The 23,793-nt window shown below is 35.4% G+C and overlaps 1 protein-coding gene across 6 annotated transcripts in view; it reads left to right on the top strand.

The window, feature by feature from the left end:
- The window catches only part of FAT1 (FAT atypical cadherin 1), a 110,870-nt gene that overhangs the window by 27,377 nt on the left and 59,700 nt on the right, over nt 1-23,793 (top strand). For all 6 annotated transcript variants that reach the window (XM_065633179.1, XM_065633181.1, XM_065633178.1 and 3 more), the window contains exon 3: nt 9,823-10,137. In XM_065633179.1, the coding sequence (XP_065489251.1) occupies nt 9,823-10,137 (315 nt within the window). The remainder of the gene's footprint in view (nt 1-9,822; nt 10,138-23,793) is intronic.

Below are 23,793 nucleotides of genomic sequence, written 5' to 3'. Positions count from 1 at the left end.
CTCGCCACCCCTTGACTTCCTGAAAGCAAGTTCACAATCTTTGTGAACCATAGTAGATTTATTACTTTTAGCCCGGACTACCTAGCATTGAATGATAATTTCTGGGCATAATCTTTTATGTAGACAATTTTAAGAATGCATTTTCAGAGCTTTATTTCTTTTATAAATGGTCTCAACACTGTCTCTTCCGTTCATTTGACTTGGTTGTGTACGTATGTGCGGAAAGCAATGTGGCAGGAACTGAAAGTCAAAATGTTACTGGGTCTCATTATCTACAATTCTTTCTTTTGCCCCACATTTTGTTCTACTTTAAAATAACTATATCATTGAAATTTGGTCCACCTTTTTGAAATGCCCTGTATAATTCATTACATCTAGACAGTTCACTGAAGTTAAATTTGAGATCTAATCTAAACCCGATTGTCATTATATTATGATTGAGGTTTCATTTTTTTCATTTTGACTTTGTTCAGTTAATATCTCAAATCTATTCTGGTGATGATGGTCCCTATACTCTGTTAAGGGTTCCTTGTGCTCTAGAGACCATGGATGTTCTGCAGGGATATTCTTCCCCTTCCACCTCCCAGAACTTGAAATAACTAGTCTCTGGAAAGAGAGCAAGCAGTGGTGGACTTGACATGTTTGAAGGTCTTGCAGCTGCACAGTGAAATGGCATTTTCCAGTCACAGAACTTGTGCAAATTCAGTACAGTTCGATCAGCTTGCTGATACTGCTAGTGATAAGTTACTTGAAACTTTCTAAGCCTTGATTTGTTAGAAAATGAGCAGTTTGTCCTTGAAACAGCAACAAGAGTTACTTTCCATTTAACAATCCTGTCTAAGCATGATTTCTCAGCTGGTAGTACACAAGACACAGCTTGAAATATATACAGCTTTCTATTTCAAAGAGCTATAAATAAAATTTCATTCAATTTTCTGGGAATTTGCCTTTATAAATGCTGACAAAAGACTTGTGATTCCAATGTGTTACTTTCAGCTTATTTTCAGTATTTTTTTTCTAGCTTCTCCTAAGTGAAAATTTTTCTGAGCATTCTCTGAAGCAGAAATTGTAAAGTTTAAATTTTTTTTATTGCCTTTCTTCAGTATTTATAAAGAAATGCTATATATATATATATAAAGTGGATTAAGACCCCCTGTATAAACTTACTGAATATCTAAAGAAATAAATGTATAAAACCTAAATATATGACAACGTGTAACTATTAGAAGGAATGTTTATATTGATGTCAGATGATATTAGCAAAAGACTTTTGGGATACATGTGAAAATCTTAACTCCATAGCCTGCAAACATAATTTGTTACAGAGTTTTTCAAGGGTGGTTGTGTTTTTGTGGGGTGTGGTTTTGGTAGCTTTTTGTTTTGTTTTTAGCATTAAAATACAATTAAACAGGATGCATGTGAAAGTTAAAGCCACCAAATTGTTTTAAAAAATAAATCAGAATGTGAATTTAAGATTCAGTTTTATTCTGGCAAAATAGAAGAATCATTGAGTTATTGAAAAGAAGTAATGAAACTATTTCAAACTAGATTGAATTATTTGTTATGCACATTCATATTCTTCAGATATGTTTGCAAACAAGTAATCTGAATTCTTCATGAGTTATGCAAAACGCAGTATCAATGGTTTGTTGCTAAGTTACAGTCTTTCTAGCAGTGCCTAATTAATGCTCCTGGAGAAGAGCAGCAAACACATCTTGTGTTCATGTGTGATTCAAAGGCAAGCAATGCTTGCTAAAACTTTCTGCTCTCCTGCAGGGCTGCAACCAAGGATTATTTATATTCTGAAACAGTACAGTTTAGTCTGTGTGAATCTTCAGATGCAAGAAATCTGATATGTGAGTAGCTTGCGTTGTCAGTGTTCAGTTTTAAATTTCTATGGAGTTGAAGAGCAAATCATATTTCTTTGGGTGGCTGTTGCACTTTGTTCCATAGATGTGTAAACACAATGCTTCCTGTTCAAAGTGCGTATATGGTACAAGTAATGAAGGCTAGCACTTACCCTTCTCAGTTTTTTTACCAAAAATATTACTTCTCTTAAAAAAAGACCTGCCTGCTGCAGGTCTTTAGCATTTCAAGAGTTAGAGTGCAGTGCCTCTCTTGGCATTTTGCCCTGTTTATCGAGTGGATGAGCTGGCATTTCACTTCTGCAAAAGGAATCTCATTCCTTTCCTTCTTTAGGAAGGAGATTGTTCCAAGGAGTTCACAGGATGGAGATTTTGGTCTTTTCAACTGACATTTTGAATGTTGAATAGTTCCTTGTCTCTGTGGCAGGACATACTTGAAATCTTCAGTGCTTAAGGACAGTTGGTTTGTATAGAATAAAGATGGTGTGATACTGCGCTGCCTTTGTTTTGATTTTACCAAGTGGTTATTACTTGACTGATCAAATAATATTAAATTTTGTCAACGTTAGCATTGGATACTATTTTAGAAGACTGTAGGCTTAAGGCTCAGTTGTCCCTTACACACTGATGCTTGATAGAGGCTTGAGTTACAGTAGCACAGCAGCCTCAAGGAAAGAGAGAATTTTTTTCTTGGGAATTCAATAGGCTACGTGTTTCAAAACCTTCGCTTAACAGAAGTCTTTATGGCCTGTAGGGATGTGGTTGTACTTGGCTGCTACTTCAAGGCATTTCCCAATGTCAGGCTACAGTGGTGGCCAGAACTTATCAGAAAGAATTTAAGAAGTTAACAGAAATACAGATAAATTGGCTAGAGGATTTTTATTTTTAAAGTGCTGTAAAAGTGGAAAGAATCTGAGCTATGACACTGGTCACAATTAGTCATAGAATCACATTTTGTACTGAGTACTACAGTTGGGTGTAGTGCTTGTGTACTCTAGTCTGCTGTAGTCTGTTTTATCTTGTGCAAGTGGATGCCATAATTATTAATAAATTAGTTTGGTTTTGTTTAGTGTATGGTTGGGGGGGTTGGGGGGGGCGGGTGTTGGGTTTTTTTGTTTGTTTTTGGGTTTTTTTTGTTTTTTTTGTTTTCAAGTCAGCTTGCTTTCTCTTACGATGTCTGACAGGGAGCATAAAGTGGAGGAAAAACCCACAAAAAACACCATGCATAACACACAGGAGTGTAATTGCCAACTGTCCTGATCTGACTGTGCCTCTGGAAGTTACTCAAAGGGAAAAGGAGGACAAAAGAGTATGGATATGTTCCTGTTTTGAGGCCTCTAGGGGCTGCTGAGAAGCAGACAAGGACTGTGTCGTCTTCTATATCAGATGCTCTTTCTTGTGTTGTTGTGAGGTTTTGTTTGTTCGTTTTTGTGTGTGTCTTTTTGTTCCTGTCAGCTCTGCTATAGCCTCTGTATTTATACAGCTCAGGAAAATGCTTGTCATGTCATGGCAGGTAATAATCTAACAAATAAAAGTGTATTGCAGGAAAGGCAAAAATAGAACTATAGGAAGAGACGAATAGGAACGAGAAGTCTGCCAAGGAAGTCTTCTGTGTTCATCTGCATTCATTCTTGATAGTGTTGAAGAACTGCACTGTCACTAACTTGCACCAAAAGGCAAAGTCTGGGTCAGAACAGATGCTATTTTAAATAAGATCACCTGGGCAGAAGTCAAAAGTTCATTAAAGTGGAAAATACCAGCTTTGTAAAATGTTTTTGTTTTTCTGGCCTTTTCTGGTTATGTGGAGATTTTAGTAACAACCTGAAAACTGACTGTTCTGAATTGCTTAACATTAGAAGCCAAAGTAAGATAGTATTATATTTAGTAAGATTTCACTTTGAAAAAAACCCCAAGAAACAAACAAACTCCCCAAAAAAACAAAAAACAAACCAGCAAACAAACGAAAAAAACAAACCAACCAAACAAAAACACTGATCAGCGAGGCTAATGTGATTCTTTCTTTGTTTTAACAACAACACAGAGTTCCTCAAATGTAAAGCAGAAATTTGGCCAGAAAAATTGTTAACTTCTGGGAGTTGGGGTTCTTTAGGACCCTCTCCACATAAAGCTAATTTCATAAATATTAATAACTTTATGGAAAATATATGTGGCCTATCTAGAGGTAGCAGAGATTCAAGTAGTAAATTGCAGTATGCTGTGAGCATTTCCCCCAATTTTATTTTTAATTCAAAAGGTTTTGCAGACCTTGGTCATAGTTTACACTGCAGTGACTTACCATTTATTTAGAATTCAAGACAAAGCTGCAGTCTGTGTTGATGTGTTGGCAGACTAGTGCCATTGAGGAACAGTATGCCTCTGTGTCTTTAACAGGTTTAATCCACTCACTTTAAAAACTTTGATTTGAATTGTTCATTGAAGATCATGTTTGATCAAAACCTTTGTTCATACAATTCTTAAAATATTGCCTGTTTTTTCCCCAGAGATGGCTTTTAAAGCAGCTGAAGAAGCTTTTTGATTTACTCAGCTTATTAGAATTTAGATTAATTAAGTTTGTAATCAGATTTCAAGTATCATGTTCCAGGCCAGGGATTTCTCTTAGTTTGTTTCAAACGTCGCTCCCAGGGCAAATTCTGCTAAACTGCATTTTCATGCTTTGCTGAGAAATGATTGTGGGTTTTGATTTCCATTAGAGAATCATTAGTATTGTTAATGAGAGTTCTCATGGATAAGCACACTTAAGGAGGATCATCCCTGGGAATTGGGGGTATTATAGTTTGAGCATTTGTTAATTAGATAGAATTGGCATATGTAAGACTGTCAGATTTGAGGTGGATTTATATGTTTATTTTTGTTTTAAGAGTGATTTTGGCTGTAGTGACTTGAGTTGTGAGATTTAAATTGGAAGTAATGTTGGCTCTTGTCAAGAATAGGGTTAACATTCTGATTTTTTTTTTTTCAGCTGCTGTATTCACAAACTAGCCTGTTCCTCCACATTGAATTCTGTCCGAATTCTATTCTGTAGTATTCACTTAGGACTTTTTGCCTTCTTTTAAAGAAATTTATAGAAAAGTCCTATTGTGTCAAGTGGGAACAATACCTAGTCTAAAATTTCAGACCTATGGATATTGTAAAATCAGCTCTGATGTCCTCTTGCAGATGACTTGAGAAATATTTACTCAGAGCTCTTTTGTACTCTCCTCTGGTGGTTAGTGACTGAAAATGATTTGGGGGGGGGGGGGGGGTCTTGTTTTGTTTTGTTTTATCCTGACCACCTGAAAGGTTTCAAGATTGCATATCTAGCCAAGGGGAAAATGTTTTTGGAATCCTCACTTCACTATAGTTTTTGAACAATAATATTTACAAGTGTTTGAGATTATCATACATGCTAAAGATTCTGTAGTGGTGCTCTGTGGAAGATTTCTCTTGCTTGTCTTGCTACATAAAAAGCAAATGGTTTGTTAAAGTTATCAGATTGCCTCAGCATAGAGAATGGATGGGGAATTCACTGATTAAAGATTTTTTCTGTGAATGGGAAAAGAGTTAGAGCAGAGATAGAGCTTTTACAGCATTGGAGGTATAATAGAAACACTTAAGATGTACTCCCTAAATGTGCTTTACACCACTTGAAGAACAAAGTGAAAATACTTTCTAGGAGCCCAAGTACACTGTTGAAACTAATGATACTGATCGACATCTTACTGATGTTTCATGGCCGTAGCCGATTGTGAGATTAAAACAAATTAACTCTTACTTAGATTGTTTTATTGCTTCTCTTTGATATATGAGTTTCCATCATTTTTTCTCTCTGTCTTGAGAACCACTAGAACTAGAAGCCAGTGGATTTATGAACTCAGTGAGTACTGGCTTTCAGCCAGCATACAGTGGTATGCTGCCCTAATATGTAAAATAAGCCACTGTAGTCAACGTATGCAAAAGCAAAAAGTTGGCACAGCAACCAATGATACTTTAAGGACTGGTTCTAGACCGGTGATTTGGTAGGACTGTCATTATGTTTGTTAAAAAGAAAAAAAAAAATGTCCGCAGTTACATTCTTCTTTGGACTTGTATTTTTAGAAGGTATAGTAGGCTACTGAAGTTTAGATTCATTATTGTTGCATAGAAATTAAAGATGTTTTTGTGTTTTCATAGACAAAGGAAAGATTTAGTGTTAAACTTGGGGAGGAATTTCATCTAGAGTAATGAGAAAAGGATAGTGTTTTGTAATTAATTACTGATGTAAGGTCAGATTGTACAGTAATGTTAAAAGGGCAGGGGAAGTACTCTGTGTCATGTGCGTTTAGTGTTGATTGTGTTTTGTGATATAAGTACTGATGCAGAACCAGAAGAAATTCAGGTTTTAGTAGTGAGAGCTTCCCCTCACCCCCAGGCATGTGTGCTGGGTCAGTATCTGTTCGATTTTATTGCTGGGTGGAAACAACAGGGCAAAAGCTGAGTCATGTGAATAGACCAGTCGCTGTGCCTGCAGTTTGGAGTGCTGAAGGAGGAACTAGGTGTGGTGACCTCTCCTCTACCCCCATCAACGTGGGAGAGGTGAAGGGAGATTTTACTCCCTATTTCCTGTCCCCTTTTGCATGGCTTTTGTACTGGAGGAATGGTATTTTGAGTCTTCATTTTAGTATTGTCAAAGTAATCCACTTATGTGTGATACCTATCCCTAACAGTTTTCCAACTTGCATACATACCCATCTATTCCATCTATTTTAAACTGTAAGCGGCATATGTGGAGATTTTTTTGAGTACCCTTGATGCCTCTGGAAAATGTTGATTCATGAATTAATCTGTTGATTAGTGTTAAACAGTTACACAGACATTTTTGCATATCTGACTGATCATAAAATCTTTCTCCTAGATCTTTTCTATTTCTGTTTGGAATTATAAACAGCATGCACAGAAAAAAATGTTCACCCAACAATTCAGCATCTGTTTGGTGAGAAACATGAGAAAAATGGAAAAATCATTTTAGTGAATGATATTTCATGTTACTTTCACTAATGCATGCTTAGAGTGTGGGTGACCCTGTAGAAGAATGGAGACATTCTGAAAACCAGAACTACCCTGTTGGGTAAACATCTGTGTTACATGATGTGTTCAGTGGTCAGATGATCAGACAGATTACAAGCCTTTCATTGAACATTTCTGCAAAAGTCAGTGTAAAACGTGCAGAAATGACACCATATACACAGATATAATTTGAAATAAAAATTAATAAAAAAATAGTTGCCCGTGTGTGCTGTATCATACTGTTAGTCACTATCCCTATAATCTTTCTGTATTATTTCTTTTTGAGATACTGTTGCTACTGGTTTTTTTGGCATGGTACTTTTTCCCCTTTGTTTCTTGTAAAGTATGTGACTTAAAAGAATGGACACCTGAGAACTGATAATCCGCAAAAGCAAAATAGATTGTCTTGTTTTTCCTTGAGGTGGGCTTTGATAACTAAGATGGCAGAATTTGTAAATGCCAGGTGATCAGATTGCAGGAGGAGAGCTCCATTACCACAAAAGTCTCTTACTTTGTTTCTTTAAACTCATGCAAGACTATCTCGAAATTAATCTGCCACTTCTGATGTAGCTACTGTTAAGAAAGCAGGACAGGTGTAAAATGATAACGGTTGCTTAATTTGGCACGTAAGCCGGCCCACTGTGTTCTGCACAGATTGCAAGCAGCAGAGCAGCATTGCTGGAAGCCTTGCTAAAAGGGAATTAATATAGTCTAGTCTTGTGGTTTTGATAAGACATGTAGGTTTTACAAAATTTCCCGAGGGATATGTGGAGTCTACCCAGACGCATACCACATGCAGCATTTAGGTTTAGAAGTGAGGACACAGTAACAAATTAATCTACTCCTGAGCAAGTCTTCTGGTGGAAGGAGAGAGGTGCAAAAGGTGTAACATAAGTGAGTTACAGATAGAATCCAGGTAACTGGCTCATTAAGTCTTTGTGTCCATTTTTAGGAGCAAATTTATGTAAATTAACAATCGAAAGCTATGCAGGTAACCACAGCACAAATCCAGCTACTACACAGGATTATTACTTTTTAAATAATAACACTGCAGTCAAACAAAATATAAATACTGAGGTGAAGAGACTAGAAATGTAAAATGCCAGTATTCTTCAAATTAACACCTTGTCTTATTTTTCAATTATGTTCCTCTGAAGGGGAAAAAAAGCGCCACTACTTTGCTTTCAAGAAAGCTTTTATAGACTGTATGTAATGCATGTATATTTTCAAATAGCAGTGCTCCTCCTTTTTATCCCAGTTCTGAAGCCTTTGACACTGTGTAAAACCAATTTCCACACTGACATCTGGTGGTAGTTCGGAAATGCTGTGTTGCTTGAAATACTATATATGGGTATTTGGCAGGTCTGTGCATGAGATGCCATCCACTCCAGCCCTTCTGAAGTGATATTACTGAGATCTTAAAATTTCAGATCATCATTATCAGACCTTTATTCAGCTTCCCACAAGGCAAAGAAAGTAATGAATAGATCACTAATTCCTCAATATTTATCTCGTTTTGCTCAGCTGGTATAATGCCTTTAAAAAAAAAAAAAGCGTCTGGAGTGTGTGAAAGAAATGAGACTTAATTCTTTCCTGAAGAACTCCTGTAAAGGCACAGTGGCATAGTTTTATCGAGGTCCTATTTTACTCGTGGTGTGTGTGTGTGTATTATGTTGTGTGGAGTAAATAAGCTCAGGGGAAGGGCCACATCACACATAGTCACATTATGTGGCCGTACCCAGAGTCCAAAACTGGCTGTCACGGTTATGGTTTGACTCACCCTGGCTCCCATCCTGATCAAGCCTGTGTGTGTCAGTAAAGCAAACAGTAGGAGCGATAACAGAGCCCTTCAAGATTTCCACAGAAATGGTTGCACTCTGGCGTATATCAAGTTCATTTTAAATTCTATTTAGCAACTATCTCAAATCAGACAACCTATAAGAGCAACTGGATCAGATAAAGGAAAGTGCAAAGTTTTATTGTGCCATGGCTCTATGAATCTACTTAATATTCATCCTCCACCAAATATGTTACAACGTGTCATGTACCTTTTTGACACATGCATATTATGACTGTACCTGTAGTGTAAGGTGCTCATAAAAATAGATCTGCATTTCCTTCACAGTAGATAAAAACTTGAGTCCCACTTTCTCTATTTAGTTCTGGCTCAGACAAGCTCCTGTAGACTCAGCAGACAGATTTTTATTAAGTTTGTGAATAGCGTAGCTGTTCCTTATATGGTAATTCATTTGATGTGTGTAAAATTGAGCTGAGCACTACTTTCCACTGCCATAGTACTGTCGGCTATTGGTTGGTCCTAATGTTACAAAGCTTAGTTTCAGGTATAACTTTTGTTTCCTTTTCTGTGAAATTTCTGCGTGCACATTAAGAAAATTCAGTTAAATAATTCATTTGGGCACATAGATAAGAACATTTCACATTTAAGTAGCTGCTCATTACTATGAATAATGGTAAACAGGTCAAGAGTTTGGCATCTAAATCAGATAGTTTAATATGGTATGAAATTCACTGTAATCAGTGATGAGTAAGAGGGTCATTCAAGTCCCAAAAGACTCTGAATTACTCATTGTATTTAATCTTTCAGGCAAAATAGCTTTTATGAATAGTGCTAATTGATCTGATAAATCTCAAAGGATGTTGGAAAGGAAATTAAGTAATATATTGTTTTAATATCTGTGGCACATAATTGCTGAAAACTGTTATAGTAACTTTATTTTTTGTGACTTCAGTTAGCCTCAGTGTGTTTGTATGTTAATACAGATTGTAGAATCATTGTCAGTTACTTTGAACTTGTATTCATTTTTATTTATTCATTTATTTAAGCTTGTTTGTTTATTTTTGCACATTTCTGCATATTTATTGAGCATTTTCTATTTATGTTCCTATTAAACAGGTATTATTGAGACAGCAGATCGCCTGGATCGTGAGACTACTTCACGTTACTGGCTAACTGTTTATGCAACAGACCAAGGCGTTGTGCCTTTATCATCTTTCATTGAAATCTACATAGAAGTCGGGGATGTTAATGATAATGCTCCTCAGACCACAGAACCAGTTTATTACCCAGAGGTTATGGAAAACTCACCTAAAGATGTATCTGTGATTCAGATTGAGGCATTTGATCCAGATTCTAGCTCAAGTGAAAAATTAAGCTACAAGATTACAAGTGGAAATCCACAGGGATTCTTTTCAATAAACCCCAAAACTGGTAAGTACAGTGCGGTGCTCGTTTTACATATAAATGAATCAACTCATTTGCGTTAATACATAAACCAGGCAAAATCAAAATCTTTGGTTTAACATTGTAAGCATGCTTTCACAATAGTTAGAGTTAACCTGGTGTCTTGGGCTGTGTCAATATTAGTAAGTTACACAAACAAGAGGGTTTGAGGGTGAAACAGTTGGTTCAAAGTACTTCAGATCCACATCATGCGTGTTTTGGGAAGGTTTACTTCAGAGCAGCTCCACTCTAGACTGGTCAATGCCCATTTGCTTTTATAGTGCAGTAAATATACAGTAAAAAATACATGTTTCAGCTTAGTTTTATCCAAGCTGGTTTTAGCAGTCTCAGTCTTCCAATTTTCACACTTTTATGTCAGGCTATTTTATTTTCTGGGTAGTGTTAGTCTAATCAATGCAAACCATTTATTAACTACAAACTTATGTATCCCACGGTACAAAAGGACTACCTTTGTAAGTAACTTGCTGTTGTAAGAAATACAAAATCTGGACAATAATTTGAAGGTATGGTGGTTATTTAATGAAAAGAAGGACTCTGAGTTCAGTGGTTGGTTGGAAAGCTTAAGAAGAAAATACACTGAGGTTTTAACAGGAAAGTACAAGAAAAAGTGACCTTTTAGTAACTGTGAAGTACAAATACTGAAATGCGTGTAGGACAGAGAGACAGGGAACAAATAAAATAATCCATTTTAACTGAAGCTATGCAGTGATTTTGAAAACAATGTGAAGGTATCCTACCATCCCTTGCTTCTGAATGAACATGGAGAAAATAGTACATATACTAGATATTTTTTTCCCACAGATCTTTCATAATGGTAAAAAAGGGTTTAGTTTTAATTAAATAATATTTTGCTGGCTTGCATGCAGCTTAGCTTTTCATGTGTTGCATTTAGATACTGTTACACAAAACAAATTACAGGAGATGCTTCTGATTCACTCAGCCAGAAATTTCTTCTCAGAATCCAGATTTTTTTTTTTTTTTTTTTTTTTTTTTAGAGTAGAGGTGCTGCAGAGGCGTAAATAAGGACTTTAATCTGTAACAAACCCAGTAAGCAGAAGGAAGCATTTAGCTCTTGCTCATTCGTGAAGGGGATTCCTGGGGATTTAAAAGAGCAAAATCTGGGTGAAAAATATGTTTTGAAGGCAGGGTTGACACTGTGGCCTTCATTGTGTTTCATAGTTGTTTCGGCTCAAGGTATGAGAGACTTGTGTGCTGTATCAGCTGTGTCAGCAAAGCTCTGAGTGTAAACACAGGCATGTTATTTGCGTTATTTCTGACAATAACAGCATGTGCTACATCTGCTTGTGAAGACATTGCCAAGAGGGACATATGAAATACCTATAGCAACAGAAGATGTTTAGCATGATAAAGCATGTATCTAAATATTGTATTTACAGAAACATTGGGTTTAGAACAAAGGCAAACTAAGAGGTAAAAGAAGAAAAATTCAATCATTAAATATTCTAAAGTGAATGCAGAAACTCCTGTGTGTGTGCTTTATTTCTATTTGTCTTTCTCTGCTTATACATGATGCAAAAGAAAAAAATTTCCGCTCTTCTACCTACTTCCTCGCCTTTTTTTTTTTTTTAAGAAGTACTGTTTGCCTGGTGTTTCTTGTCATCTCAATCAGTGGCACTGATAAAAATGGGAGTAAAATTGCCTGTGTGAGTTGGGTGGAAAGAACTGAGTGACTGCAGTGCTCAAATGGCAAATGAGTATGAACTCCACCTACATTCATTTAGTCTTTACTGTATAATTGGCCAACAATTTGCTTTCTCTTTCCTTATTTTTTCTGTAGCTCATTTTCTATTCTTTCTTCCCATCATTTCCTGCTCCTCTATACCTTCTGTATCATTATGCAGCATTTTCTTTTTTTAAAATTTTTTTTAAAGAGACATTTGCAGTCCTCCTTTACCTAAGTTTTGAGATAAAGAAACATCTTTATTCCTTTATTTAATGGATAAAAAAATTAGGGCAGCAGGAGATCGTGACTTGTCTTCAGACAGAGTTTGTAGTTTTCCAGGTCAGCAGCTTGCTGCGATCTCGTTTATGTTAGAAAGGGAGCTCAACACACTAGGTAATGAAGTGATAAGGAACACTTAGTAGAAAGCTAATGAAGATTTTCTGTCAAGAGAGTTTCTTGCCTGCCTTTATTGTAGCGTGCATACTCTAGAACCAAGCAGTGCAGTATGGAGACCTTCTTAGCTCTGTGTTTAAAATGAAAAAAAAAAAGTATATTTCGAAATGCAAACACTGAGAAGAAAAGAATCTCCCTCTGATTTACATTTGGCAGGAGAAAAGCTTTTCTTTAAATACAGTTAAAATTACAGGCATAGGTAAATTCATTGGTATCTATTACTGTTAACATTGTAGTACTACATAAACGTAAAAAACATAGAGAAGAGGGGAAGAGAAGAGGTGGGAAGAGAAGGTTCTGGTTTCTGTTGTGTTCCCAGAGTGCACTCAAATAAGTTTAATGGATATTAAATAGATAGGTCATGTATATTGTCTTCCTGTTATATAGGACACTGGATTTCAGGTGATCTAATGGGCTGTCTTGTTTTTCCTGTGCATGTTTCGTTTAAAACTGTCAGTCTGCAGTAGGCACTAATGTAGTGATGAGTTTTGACTGAGGTTATCGGGTTCGTACCTTCCCAAATCTGTCTTCTATTAGAAATCAAATACATTTAGCCTGAATAGATCTTATTTGAGGTGAAAGCACTTTCACTAGGATTGGGATGAGAAGGAGTTGAAAAATCACTTCAAAAGGCACTAGTTATTCTTGTAGTTAAAACACAGTGTATTTTAAAATAGGCCTCCACTGAAGAGTTCTTTTGACTGGAATTAATGAGCTCAAATCCTGTCTCATTTGCTTATGCAGGTATGTTATCCTTGTGGGACCTTGTGAGGCTATGCCACTGTAAGGTATTTGTCAAAGGAAGAGAAACCTTCCCAGGGCCCCAGGTTTCCCTTCCAGACAAAGAGTATGGATTCATATGGAATATGAATCAAGTGTTTAACTGTGTCCCATTGTAACATTGGAAGTGACAGCTAAGTGTGTGTTAACTTGCCCAAAAGCAAATTGAGGACTGTAATGGCATTCACTCCCAGTTGAGGAAAGGCTAATGCTGGGATTCTTAAGAGTGTTTAAGAAAAAAAAAAGTTTCAGCCGATAATGTTATTGTCTCCTCTCTAGGTCACAGATCCATCATTTTCTGTCTCTTGATAGTATTTAACACTATGGTGTTGCAGTCCATGGCTAGAACTCCCACACATAATAGTAATACAGTTTATAAATAGCAATAACCTACATGTAGCCTATGTCAAGTAAAATATGGCTTTCTGTTCTCTGGAAATAGCTAATTCATTTCTAGAATTGTATAGGCTCCAAACTGAGATGTCTGTGTCTTTGTGCAATAATCCTGAATTTTTAGATGGTGAAACTGACATGGACCTATGTTGGATATAGTTCATCTTTCACATAAAGATTTATTTTCATGATAAGAACTATTGATTGACCTATTTCTCAAAAATCTTACTAGCTGAAGTAGTACCTGTGTGCTGCTTACAGTGATCACTTTCAGAGCATCCCCTTCAGTAAATCTTCACTGGCACTTACAGACATCTTATTTTAAGTAATTGTAAAATAACTTAGTTGAAGAAGCATTGCTAATTTTTTCTTCACATGTAGAAATACTGTTTCACTTTTTGGAGCAGGATAGGTAACACATTGTTATTGTAACACATCACAGGGCATTTTGTGATCTTTTCAGGTATACCTGGCCTTTCATTAAAGCAAATGAAATACCATTTTCTATAGTTTTGGAGTTCTCATGTAATGAAAAAAAAAAAAAAGTGCTGTACATATGAGCTGGCCAGGTGGAATAAATATAGTTGTCACAACATTATTTGCAGGAAAGAATTAGAGCGAAGACTAATTGTGCAACTTTCATGCTCTACCTGAACACAACTGTAGACAAATATGTGAGTTATGTTAACTACTTTATATCAGCTTAACTTCTTGAAAAATAGCTTGTAATTAAATACAGAAGTAATTGACGAGAAACAGTAGAGTTCCAAGGCATTTTAATATGGTTAGATGGAAGGAGTTGGAGTTGGCAGAATTTGATAGCTATTCAGAACACATGTCCAGGGACTCTATGGTTATTCTCACCACTTAACCCTAGAGCTGTTGCACTGAGGATCAGAAAAGATTTGCACTTTTAGCCACACTCTTGTAAACCAAAGGATTATATAACAGTAAACAAGTTACGGGGTTTGTGCTTTGGAGCACGCAGTGCGCAAGATTTTTCTGATATGTATAATAGAAAGAAGTTTAGTAATATTTCACCATTTCTTGTGGTTGTGGTTTATTTGCTTGTGAGTTATTCAGGTATTTTTCTTTTTACATTTTGTAATTACCTTGTAACAAGGTCAAATATTTTGAAACTTAATTATCAAAACACTCATAGTTGCTAGTTTCCATATTTAATTGGATGCATTTGGATAAGTTTTGCTTGAGAAAGCAACAAGATGGACAAAAAATGGTTGCTTTAGGGAGCAAGTAATGAGCTGTTTCGCTTAAAAGTCAGTGGTTCAACTCTAATCTGGTTGTAGGACTGAAAAGTTTTACATATCGCTGATGTAAACTAAATGGTTGTATTTATGAAATAAAAATGAATATTATATTGTTTGAATTAAATTACTGAATATTTCTATTTTCACATGAACACAATCATACTAGGTAAACAAATGTATATTTTTCCATCTTTGTTTCTTTCATATTATAGTATCTTAATTTACTCTATTTGTTTTGAGGAGGAATGTTTTAAGTATGACAGTTGATAGCAGGATTGCAGTAATTCTTAGAGAAAGTAGAACAGCTTCTTAATATGGCATCTACTTATAACAGGTGATAATACCATTGTATATAAGTGTACATTTTTGAGCTGTTTATGAATTATAATTATATAATTTCTAATCTATATTGGATTAACCATTTAGAAATTGATATATCTGTGCCAATTCAAGAGAGAATTATTGTATTCGTTTTACTAAGAGCTTTCAATCAAAACATTTATTTTTTCTCTGAAACAGGAGAGTGGGACATGCATTAAATCTGAGCTTTTTGTTGCATCCAGTAAGAATTGTAAGGGTAGTGTGCAAACTAGCTCCCAAATTTAAAAAACTATACTTAGCGTTCCCCAGACTGACATGATCAACGCAATTTTTTTTTTATCAGTTTCCTATGTTTTGTAGTTTTCTTCTATTTTCATACTTTAAATTGTGGGATTGTAAACTTCATGAGAAATTAGAAGAAATGTATTCACCTTTAACTCGCCAACAGTAATTGCTCAACAAGTCATATGTAAAATGCGGACATGGAAGAGCTAAGGAGAACATCCTTAATTGCTGCAGAACTAGAGCCATTAAACCAAAACAAAAGATGTTCACTGAATTCCCCTAGGCTCTTTATCAGTGTCCATATGGATGGAATAGTTTTGCCATGCCGCGATTTTAAAATACAGCTGCTACTCAATGATACAGGCTTTGAATAATTATATCTCAAAGATTGTTGAGCTAAGGTGCCTTAAAGAAGCTTGTTCTACTTCATTTTAAGTGTCAATACGCACATTAGAATGACAAAAACTGCATTTGCATTGTGAATGGAGTTCCAGTTTTCCTTAGTATTACTGATCAAGAAACTGGAATCCTAACCAGATATCCTTATAGGGTAAGGGAAGACCCTTGCACTTTTTTTTTTGTAGTATTACCTTTGCCGTGTATTCAGGCAAGAAATAATTTCTGATCTTTCTGCCAGATCGGTATGCTTATTTCCACGCCCCCAGCACTTTGGTTACATTTATTGTACTGACTAGATTTTGCCTGGGGAAAGAATCCGGGTTAGGTAGCAAAGAACATGTTCTTCACAAGCCATGCCTTCAGAAATTTAAAACAATAGCAACTGAGACAGGGAGTTACGTGGGATTGCTCCAGATAACAATTCTGAGTCAGATTTGCAGAAATGCTGATTGCAAAAGTATAGCTTTCTATGCCTATAATGCAACTTGATATGAAAATGATGCCTACTTCCAAAACCAACACTTGAGTTCATAACCTGGACAGGAGGATGACAAAATTAATTTTGAATGTTAATTTCCCTGTACTTCAGTTTTGCAGGTATAAACCAGGAATAATTGCTTGACCTAATTGCTTTGGGAGTGTTGTGAAGATACATTCATTATTTATGAACCACTTGGGTGTTATCATGAGAATGCCATAGGGATTCCTTTGAGGAAATTAGTAATCCTGTGGTGTAGGAGTTAGGCCATTTAGATAAGGCCTTTCTTACACAGGGCATTCCAGCAAAAGCATTGAGTAATTACTGATTTCAGAACATACTGTGCTCCCCATGAGGCCTGAGTCTGTGCATCTTAATGTACACATGCAAGACAGTCAAGATGATATGGTAGTCTTGACTCTGGAATTTTCTAGTTTGAGTGGCTAAATCTGAATATAAGTGTTTGTCTAGGATTTAGTATTATTTGACATAAGTTTTGCCTTTTTTTTTTTTCTATGTTCTTTTTTTACTATCTCAAGTTTTTGAAAGTACTTAAATTGATCCTGTGGCAATTTAGGATTGTGGTAGGTTTTGTTTCATAAATTATACCACATCTCAACACATACACTACAAAGGTAAAATCAACCTTCAAATTAAATGCTGATTTAAAGACTCTTTTTTCTTTTTTAAAAAAATTTATTTATATGCAATCCCTAAATAGAATGCTCTTTTAATGTAAAAAGTTTGTTCAGTCATCCAGTGGGATTTAAACTTTGGTAACACTGAGTCTGTGGCTCTCGCTATCTGTTAGCCTCTAGTAATCATTAGAGCTTTGTGAAGTTATAAAATGCTAATAGCTCATGGGCAATACATCTGCATCATGCCATTTTAGCATTTTACACTGTGTGTAACCTTTAAAGTGGTATCTTTGTGTGTCTGAGTGGTATCTTTGGAGACTGAGTGAAGCGAAATAGGAAATGGGTACAGCTGCAAACAACTTACATGGGTTTCCGATAGCACTGGAGAATTACTTAGTCAGGAAATGAAGGGCCAGTGACCGCACAGTAGTATTGGCTTCATTTTAACAAAGGGAATCTTTGTTGTTTAACTACTTGTGGGTTTTAATCCCAATTGACCTAATATTTTAGAACTGTAATAAAATCAGTATTACTACATTGCATACTAATGTGCTTTAAAGTTAAATTAAGACCCAAACACTGAAATTGTTCTTGTTACTTCTGTAGCTGGAAAATAATGCCAGGCTCAATTATTGTTCATTCATGTCACATAGCTCAAAAGCACATGTAACAGCCTCCATGTTTACCTGTCACATGCAGAGAAAATAAACTGTCTTTAGAACAGATTTTTTTTTCTTTACCTTTACTGAAAATATGACCAGAATGAACCCAAATGTTTGTTGAACTCTTACAACCAGGGAGGGTTACAGGAGCAGACAAAAGTTTCATAGGCATACATTTGGAAAAAGTTTAATTCTGCAAAAAGCTACTTCTATTTTGCTTTTTAAATATTGTTGAAAGCACTTCAAGTGCTATTAGACTAGTAGTTTTCAACCTGGTTCTTTTTTGGAAATGGGAAAACAAGTTTGTATCTGTGAAATTTCTAATAACATCTTCACATCCGCTCACTCTACAATATTTAGAGATTTAGCACTTGAAAAGATAGAAAATTTGCTATATTATGGGCAGCTCTTTTAAAAAAGGTTTGCAAGCATTTACATAGAGATAATTTCTTTTGAATTTTGGGTGGTGGCATTGGTGGCTTTTTAAATTATTTTGTTTATTCTCTTAGATATCTTTGGAAAAGAGAAATGGTAGGAACTGGGAAAATAAACAAGAGGCACAGCATTCGTTCCCTTCTCTTTCTTTCCTTGGAACTACATAAAAAATTTCAAGTCATACTCTGCATGATCTATCTTGCAAAGCAAGAATTTAAAAGAAACTGAGGTTTTCTTTCAATTTTTCCATATTCTGACTCCCTCTATATTGTATGCTCTTTTGAGCTGGAATATATAACATGTAAAATTATAATGCTAGCCAGAGAGGAGATGGTGATCAAATACTGTTATGAGACGTTTGCATAGGACCACCTTCACACAGTATAATGACTTTCAAAGATATCAATCTTTCCTTGATAGGCTGAGTAGTGTAACTTAATGGAGTTTATATGTACAACAATACTGAAACATTAGTATTGATTAATTTCCTCTTAAGAGAAGATTACTCAGAATTAGTGCAGTGATTCACATCTAGCTTAGCTTGGGATTTAAGTGATGAAAATAAAAGATCAGTCCCATCAAAGATAGAGTTATACATGAAGTAATATAGTTTTTCTGTCTGAAAAATTCACAGTGGAGTCACAGCCAAAGGCTAACTAGGAGTCAGCTATAAAATTCTTCAGCTTTTCTGGGAGGTGAAACAAGACCTCTGGCAGCAGCTTATGTGATCATGTCTGTCATGAGTGTTGCACAGAGGTGTTTACATGTGGTTCAGTTACAAAAGCAGTTTCCCTTAAAACAGTAGGTAAAAGACTGCAGTGCCTTTCAGACTTGTTTTAGTAGTATTCTGTCTTGTGAATACAGGAAATAGCATGCAATTAAAACAAAAGAAAAAGTAAGGCAGCAGCATTGTGTAAATCTTCAAATTCTCACTTAGAAATGAGTATTTTAGAGTTTAGATGTATAACGCATTAGGGGACCTCAAATGAAAGCCCTTAAGGGTGTTGGAAATATCCCAATATTCTCAGTGTCATTTGAACAACTTTCTTTGTGCTTTTGTAAATACATATGTCATCCAAACAATCTTTAACCTCAAAGGAGAGAAGATAATATGGGTGATTATATCTAACAGGGTTGTTAGGCTGTTGCCTCAACTTTCCTATGAAAGATTTAAATGAGTAGCCAAATAAAACTCCAAGGTTATTTGTAGGCTTAAGGCTGCCCTGAACCTTGAAATATCTCAAAGTGCTAATTTGTACCTTGTTTATCCACAGACAGAGAACATTAGAATAAGGCAATTCTTTAAAAAAAAAAAAAAAAATTGACACTGATACAATGTTTTTTCTGATATGCTACTCTCAGTTTCTTCAAGATAAAAATTTTAATGACCAGTGTCAGTGCTGTGATAAATGTTAAAGCCTCTGCCAAATCACATTTTTAGCTCATCTTTTCCAAGTCTTAAAAAAATGGCTATATTTCAGCAATAAAAATATATTTGTTTGTTGATTTCTCAAGGAGACACATTCTGGAACTTGCCTATGTTCGTTTTCAAATTTTCGTATTTTCAAATTAGATGCCCAGTTATGAAGTTGACAAATCAAGACCAACCATCTTTTGCAACTGATGATCTTTCTTAAGGAAGTCTTCGTGGTTTGAATTAATAAAAAACAAATAGTGAAATAAACCATATAGACACACACACACATAAATATCCAGTGATGAACATTTGGAAGGTGAATTCCCCCCTTCTGTGATTCTTATCTTCAAAATTTTGAGGGATTTTGTCCGTAAGAGTCAGTTAGATAGCTTCATACCCATCATATAAATCAGCTAAATAAATATTATCTTTCACATTTTTATATCTTCAAATGTAATGTTAATTGAATGAAACATTATGACTTTCTCAGATGAGTTGGTATTCCATGAATTAATACCTTTATCTATATTAAAATGAGCGGTTTTAATATTAAGCTGTATTTTGTGTCTCTGCTTACCTCCTCTTTTTTTTTTTTTTTCCCTTTGATGGCATCAGTTACTAGCATGGTGTTGTAATGGAATTATGAACTATACCTAAGTATGAAAGACTTTTGTGCTCGTGGTATTTTATGATAGGTACGCATTTAGGTCCAGTGGGTGGTCTCATCTGTCTTTATGGAGATTGAGTCTTGGATGTGCTAAGATAACCGAGATCAAAACCGTTCTTTTACAGTTTCGTTTCCAAGTTTGTAAGAAGAGAGACCACATTTAAAACTAGTACTTCTGTTCAATTTTGTGGCATCCTGTAGGGTTTTTTGGAAACTGTTTTTCCAAAAGACACTTTCTTCTTATGATGTGATAAATACAAAGAAACTTTAACTAGAAACTTAAAATTTTTATTTCATTTTGATACATTACAGTTATGTTTTCTAAGTTTTGAACAGCTTTTCTAGTAGTATAAAACTTTCTACTCTTCCCCCCATAAAATGTTTTCCTGCTTGTAGAATTTTATTAAATCCTAAGAACTTGCAGGCATTCTCAGCCAATGCTGTCATTAGTTATATGATGTAATTGCAACTAAAACACTGTTTTGTGACTAAAAAACAGTCTTAGTAAAAACAGTTGAATTGCATAAGAGCAATTTTGACATCAAGGCAATAGCCAGCATGGAAACCTGCTCCGATGTTTCTCTTTGAACTCATGTATTCTAAACTCACTGTAATAACTTTTAAATCTCTCTATTGAAGTTTAGGTTGGTTGTTTGTGTAGTGAGGTGTAGCTGCAGTGCATGCAGACTTTGGCTTTATGGTTGTTGCTATTTAATTGTAACTACAAATCTGCTAATTGATGAATACGTTCAGTTAACTGAATGCAAAAAGTTGACAATTAAGTTTTGTTTATCTACCTTGCATTTCAGAGACAGTATTTACCAACTGCGAATAGCTTTACCAGCAGAGTAGATTCTAAGGACTATATATGTTCTTTCTTTGTGAGTTTGTCAATCTTCCTTAATCCATGTGTGTGTTGCAACAGTTTTATGAGAGATTAATTGTGAAATTTTAAAATTTCTGTGGCAGAGGAAATGACCTCAAAACTAACTGTAATCCTCTAGTAATTGGTCTTAAATACTTCTCTCAACTGATCATGATATTTTTTTAAACATTAACAACTCAGTGCTGGCTACAGTAAGCTGAAAAATACATTTTCTTTGCTTGGGAGGAAAAAAAAAGCCAGTTTGGAAAGGAGCGTGGAGTTTTTCTTTGTTCAAGCACTATAAATGCAGTAAGATTATGTCAGGTTTGAAAAAAGGTCTTTCAAGATGACATGAGATTTTTATGGCAATAATTCTGTACTTAATTCTTGAAGGTGGTGTCTCTCAAAATGATATAATGAAGGTGAGTGGTGAAGATCAGGTTACTTAAAGTTAATTACTGAAGGCATTTGAGCTTTGAATTGGTGTGGCTTTAGCATGCCAGATGGTGCTGAAGGCAAGAGTATTTTTGCAAGGTAAGCAAAGAGCTAACAAAAATTTATCATGTTTTGTTGATAGCAAGATTAAAGTTCATTCTACAGGAAATTTACCATCACTTACTAGTTTCCTTTCAATAATCATCCTTGTGTTTTATTTTCCATTCAGAATCATTTTAGCTATTTTTTATTATTTATGAAGTACCATTTTTTTGTGTGATTTCATGTTAGACTGCTTGTGACTTAGAGTTCTGTTTTTTACCTTCTTATGTACGAGAGAAACAAACTAACACAAGAATATGATTGACAATGAAACTGCTTACATCCTAAATGCTTTCAAGAACTCAGAATGCATGGTCTTAGGCTTAGGTTTATTTTTCTAGTATAGCTATTTAGGGGGTTGTGATTATTTATATTATTTCTTTTCATTATTCCTCAAATAGTTTTACTAGCAAAAGAATTACTGCAGAAGCAGTTATACCACTGTCTTACTAAATCCAGACTGAAAATAATGTACTCCATGACAAATTAGAGTATACAAAACTACATGGTTTTACTTTTGTTGGTTACATTTGAGTAGTTTTCTATAATTACATGATTGCTAAACACAGATTTTATACTTCATTTGAAATCTAGTTGAAATTGAAGCTCTACAGTGTTTATTGAATTGGATGAGTTAGTTGTTTATGTAAAGCGGGTTTTTTTTTTTTCTCCTTATGCCATACATTAGTAATCTTTAGTGGGTTGTTTGTCTTTGATCCCTGCTTGCAATCATTAAATGATTAATGAGTACTCTGATCAGCAAATTCCAGGTCTTTGTATCTGGATGCTATTAAAGTAGTTCAGGGAAATGACTTTTAACTTCAGATGTGCACCTTGTACTTACACTTTGTAGAAATAGGATTGAGTAGTTAAATTGCCTGGTTACTGATTGATGTGGTGACTGGTGGTATGAAACATAAGCCATCGGATTAAGTAACTTACTTTTTGACTGTATGTACAAAGCTTACAGTCTGCCTTGGCAACAAGTAACAAACTCATCAACACTGAGAGTACTGTACTTCAATAAATGTCTAATGTGCTGACACAAGCACGCCGCTATGGACTGGGCTTGTTGTGCCTTATTTGATGCAATCCTGACTTGAGTAGGACTGAGATCTCAATTATTACTTTACTTTTCATGGAGTACCATTCAAAGGGCAAGACATTTATTCAGCTGGCATAAATGTGCCGAAAATGTTTTTTTGGTAGATGAAATCCAGAGCTTATGCATCAGCATCTGAAACAGGAATAAGGAAGTGCCTAAATAAAAAAGAAAAGGTGATCTGAAGAGCAAATACAGTGTGTAGTTCCATAAAGCATTTTAGACTTTTCAGTCTGGAGTTAATACTTAAGTACCTGTACACTGTGGGAACGTCCTGCTGGCTTTTGTCTGAACTGCTGCAGATGGGAATTGAAGGGGGAAAGGCACCAAAGCTGTGAAAGACTGGACTAGTTGTGTGCAATCATAAAATAGTTTGGGTTGGAAGGTCTCTTCCCAGGTCATCTAATCCAACGCCCTTGCAATGGGCAGGGACATCTTCAACTGGATCAGGTTGCTCAGAGCCCTGTCCAGCCTGGCCTTGAATGTCTCCAGGAATGGGGCATCTACCACCGCTCTGAGTAACCTGTTCCAGTGTTTCACTACTCTCATTGTAAAAAAAAAAAAAAAAAAAAAAAAAAAAAAAAAAAAAAAAAAAAGAAAAAATTCTTCCTCATGTCTAGCCTGAATCTAGCCTCTTTTAGTTTAAAACCATTACCCCTTGTCTCATCACAACAGGCCCTATACTTATGATTTCAGCACAGTCTACTGCAGTATATTTCCCTTTTATTTTTTTCTAAAACTATGTATTTGTGGGGTAGTCTAACTCATTTTTATAAAGCACCCTGATCTGATGTGGAGATACATGAAGTGGAAAACTACTCCTTTAGCCCCAAAAGTGGAATTAAACTGCCTGGAAAAGTCTGCTAAGCCACAGGCTATAAGCTGTGCTAGGCAGAAGTGATCTTTGTTCTACCTAAACAACTGTATAGCAAAAAAAGGTAAGATTCAAGAGACCAGAGAGAACAAGCAAGCACAACATAACTCTGTAGTTAATGGACAGAGTATTCAGCTAAGAGAGTAGAAAGACAAATCTAGACTCTAGATTTCTCTTAAAAAGTAGTATCATTTTTACATTCTTTATTGAAAGAACATAAATGATTGCTTTTAAATGTTTTACTTGAGCGGAAGAAGCATTTACAGCCGCTTAATATACTTGTAAATGATATTGCTAGTTTCTATTGGGACTATGTTTACAATCATATTTCAACACTTGAAAATTACCGGTGACAATTCTGTTGC

This window comes from Caloenas nicobarica, chromosome 4, assembly GCF_036013445.1.
Source record: "Caloenas nicobarica isolate bCalNic1 chromosome 4, bCalNic1.hap1, whole genome shotgun sequence".
Lineage (NCBI taxonomy): Eukaryota > Metazoa > Chordata > Aves > Columbiformes > Columbidae > Caloenas > Caloenas nicobarica.
This window is presented reverse-complemented; position numbering and strand designations above follow the sequence as displayed.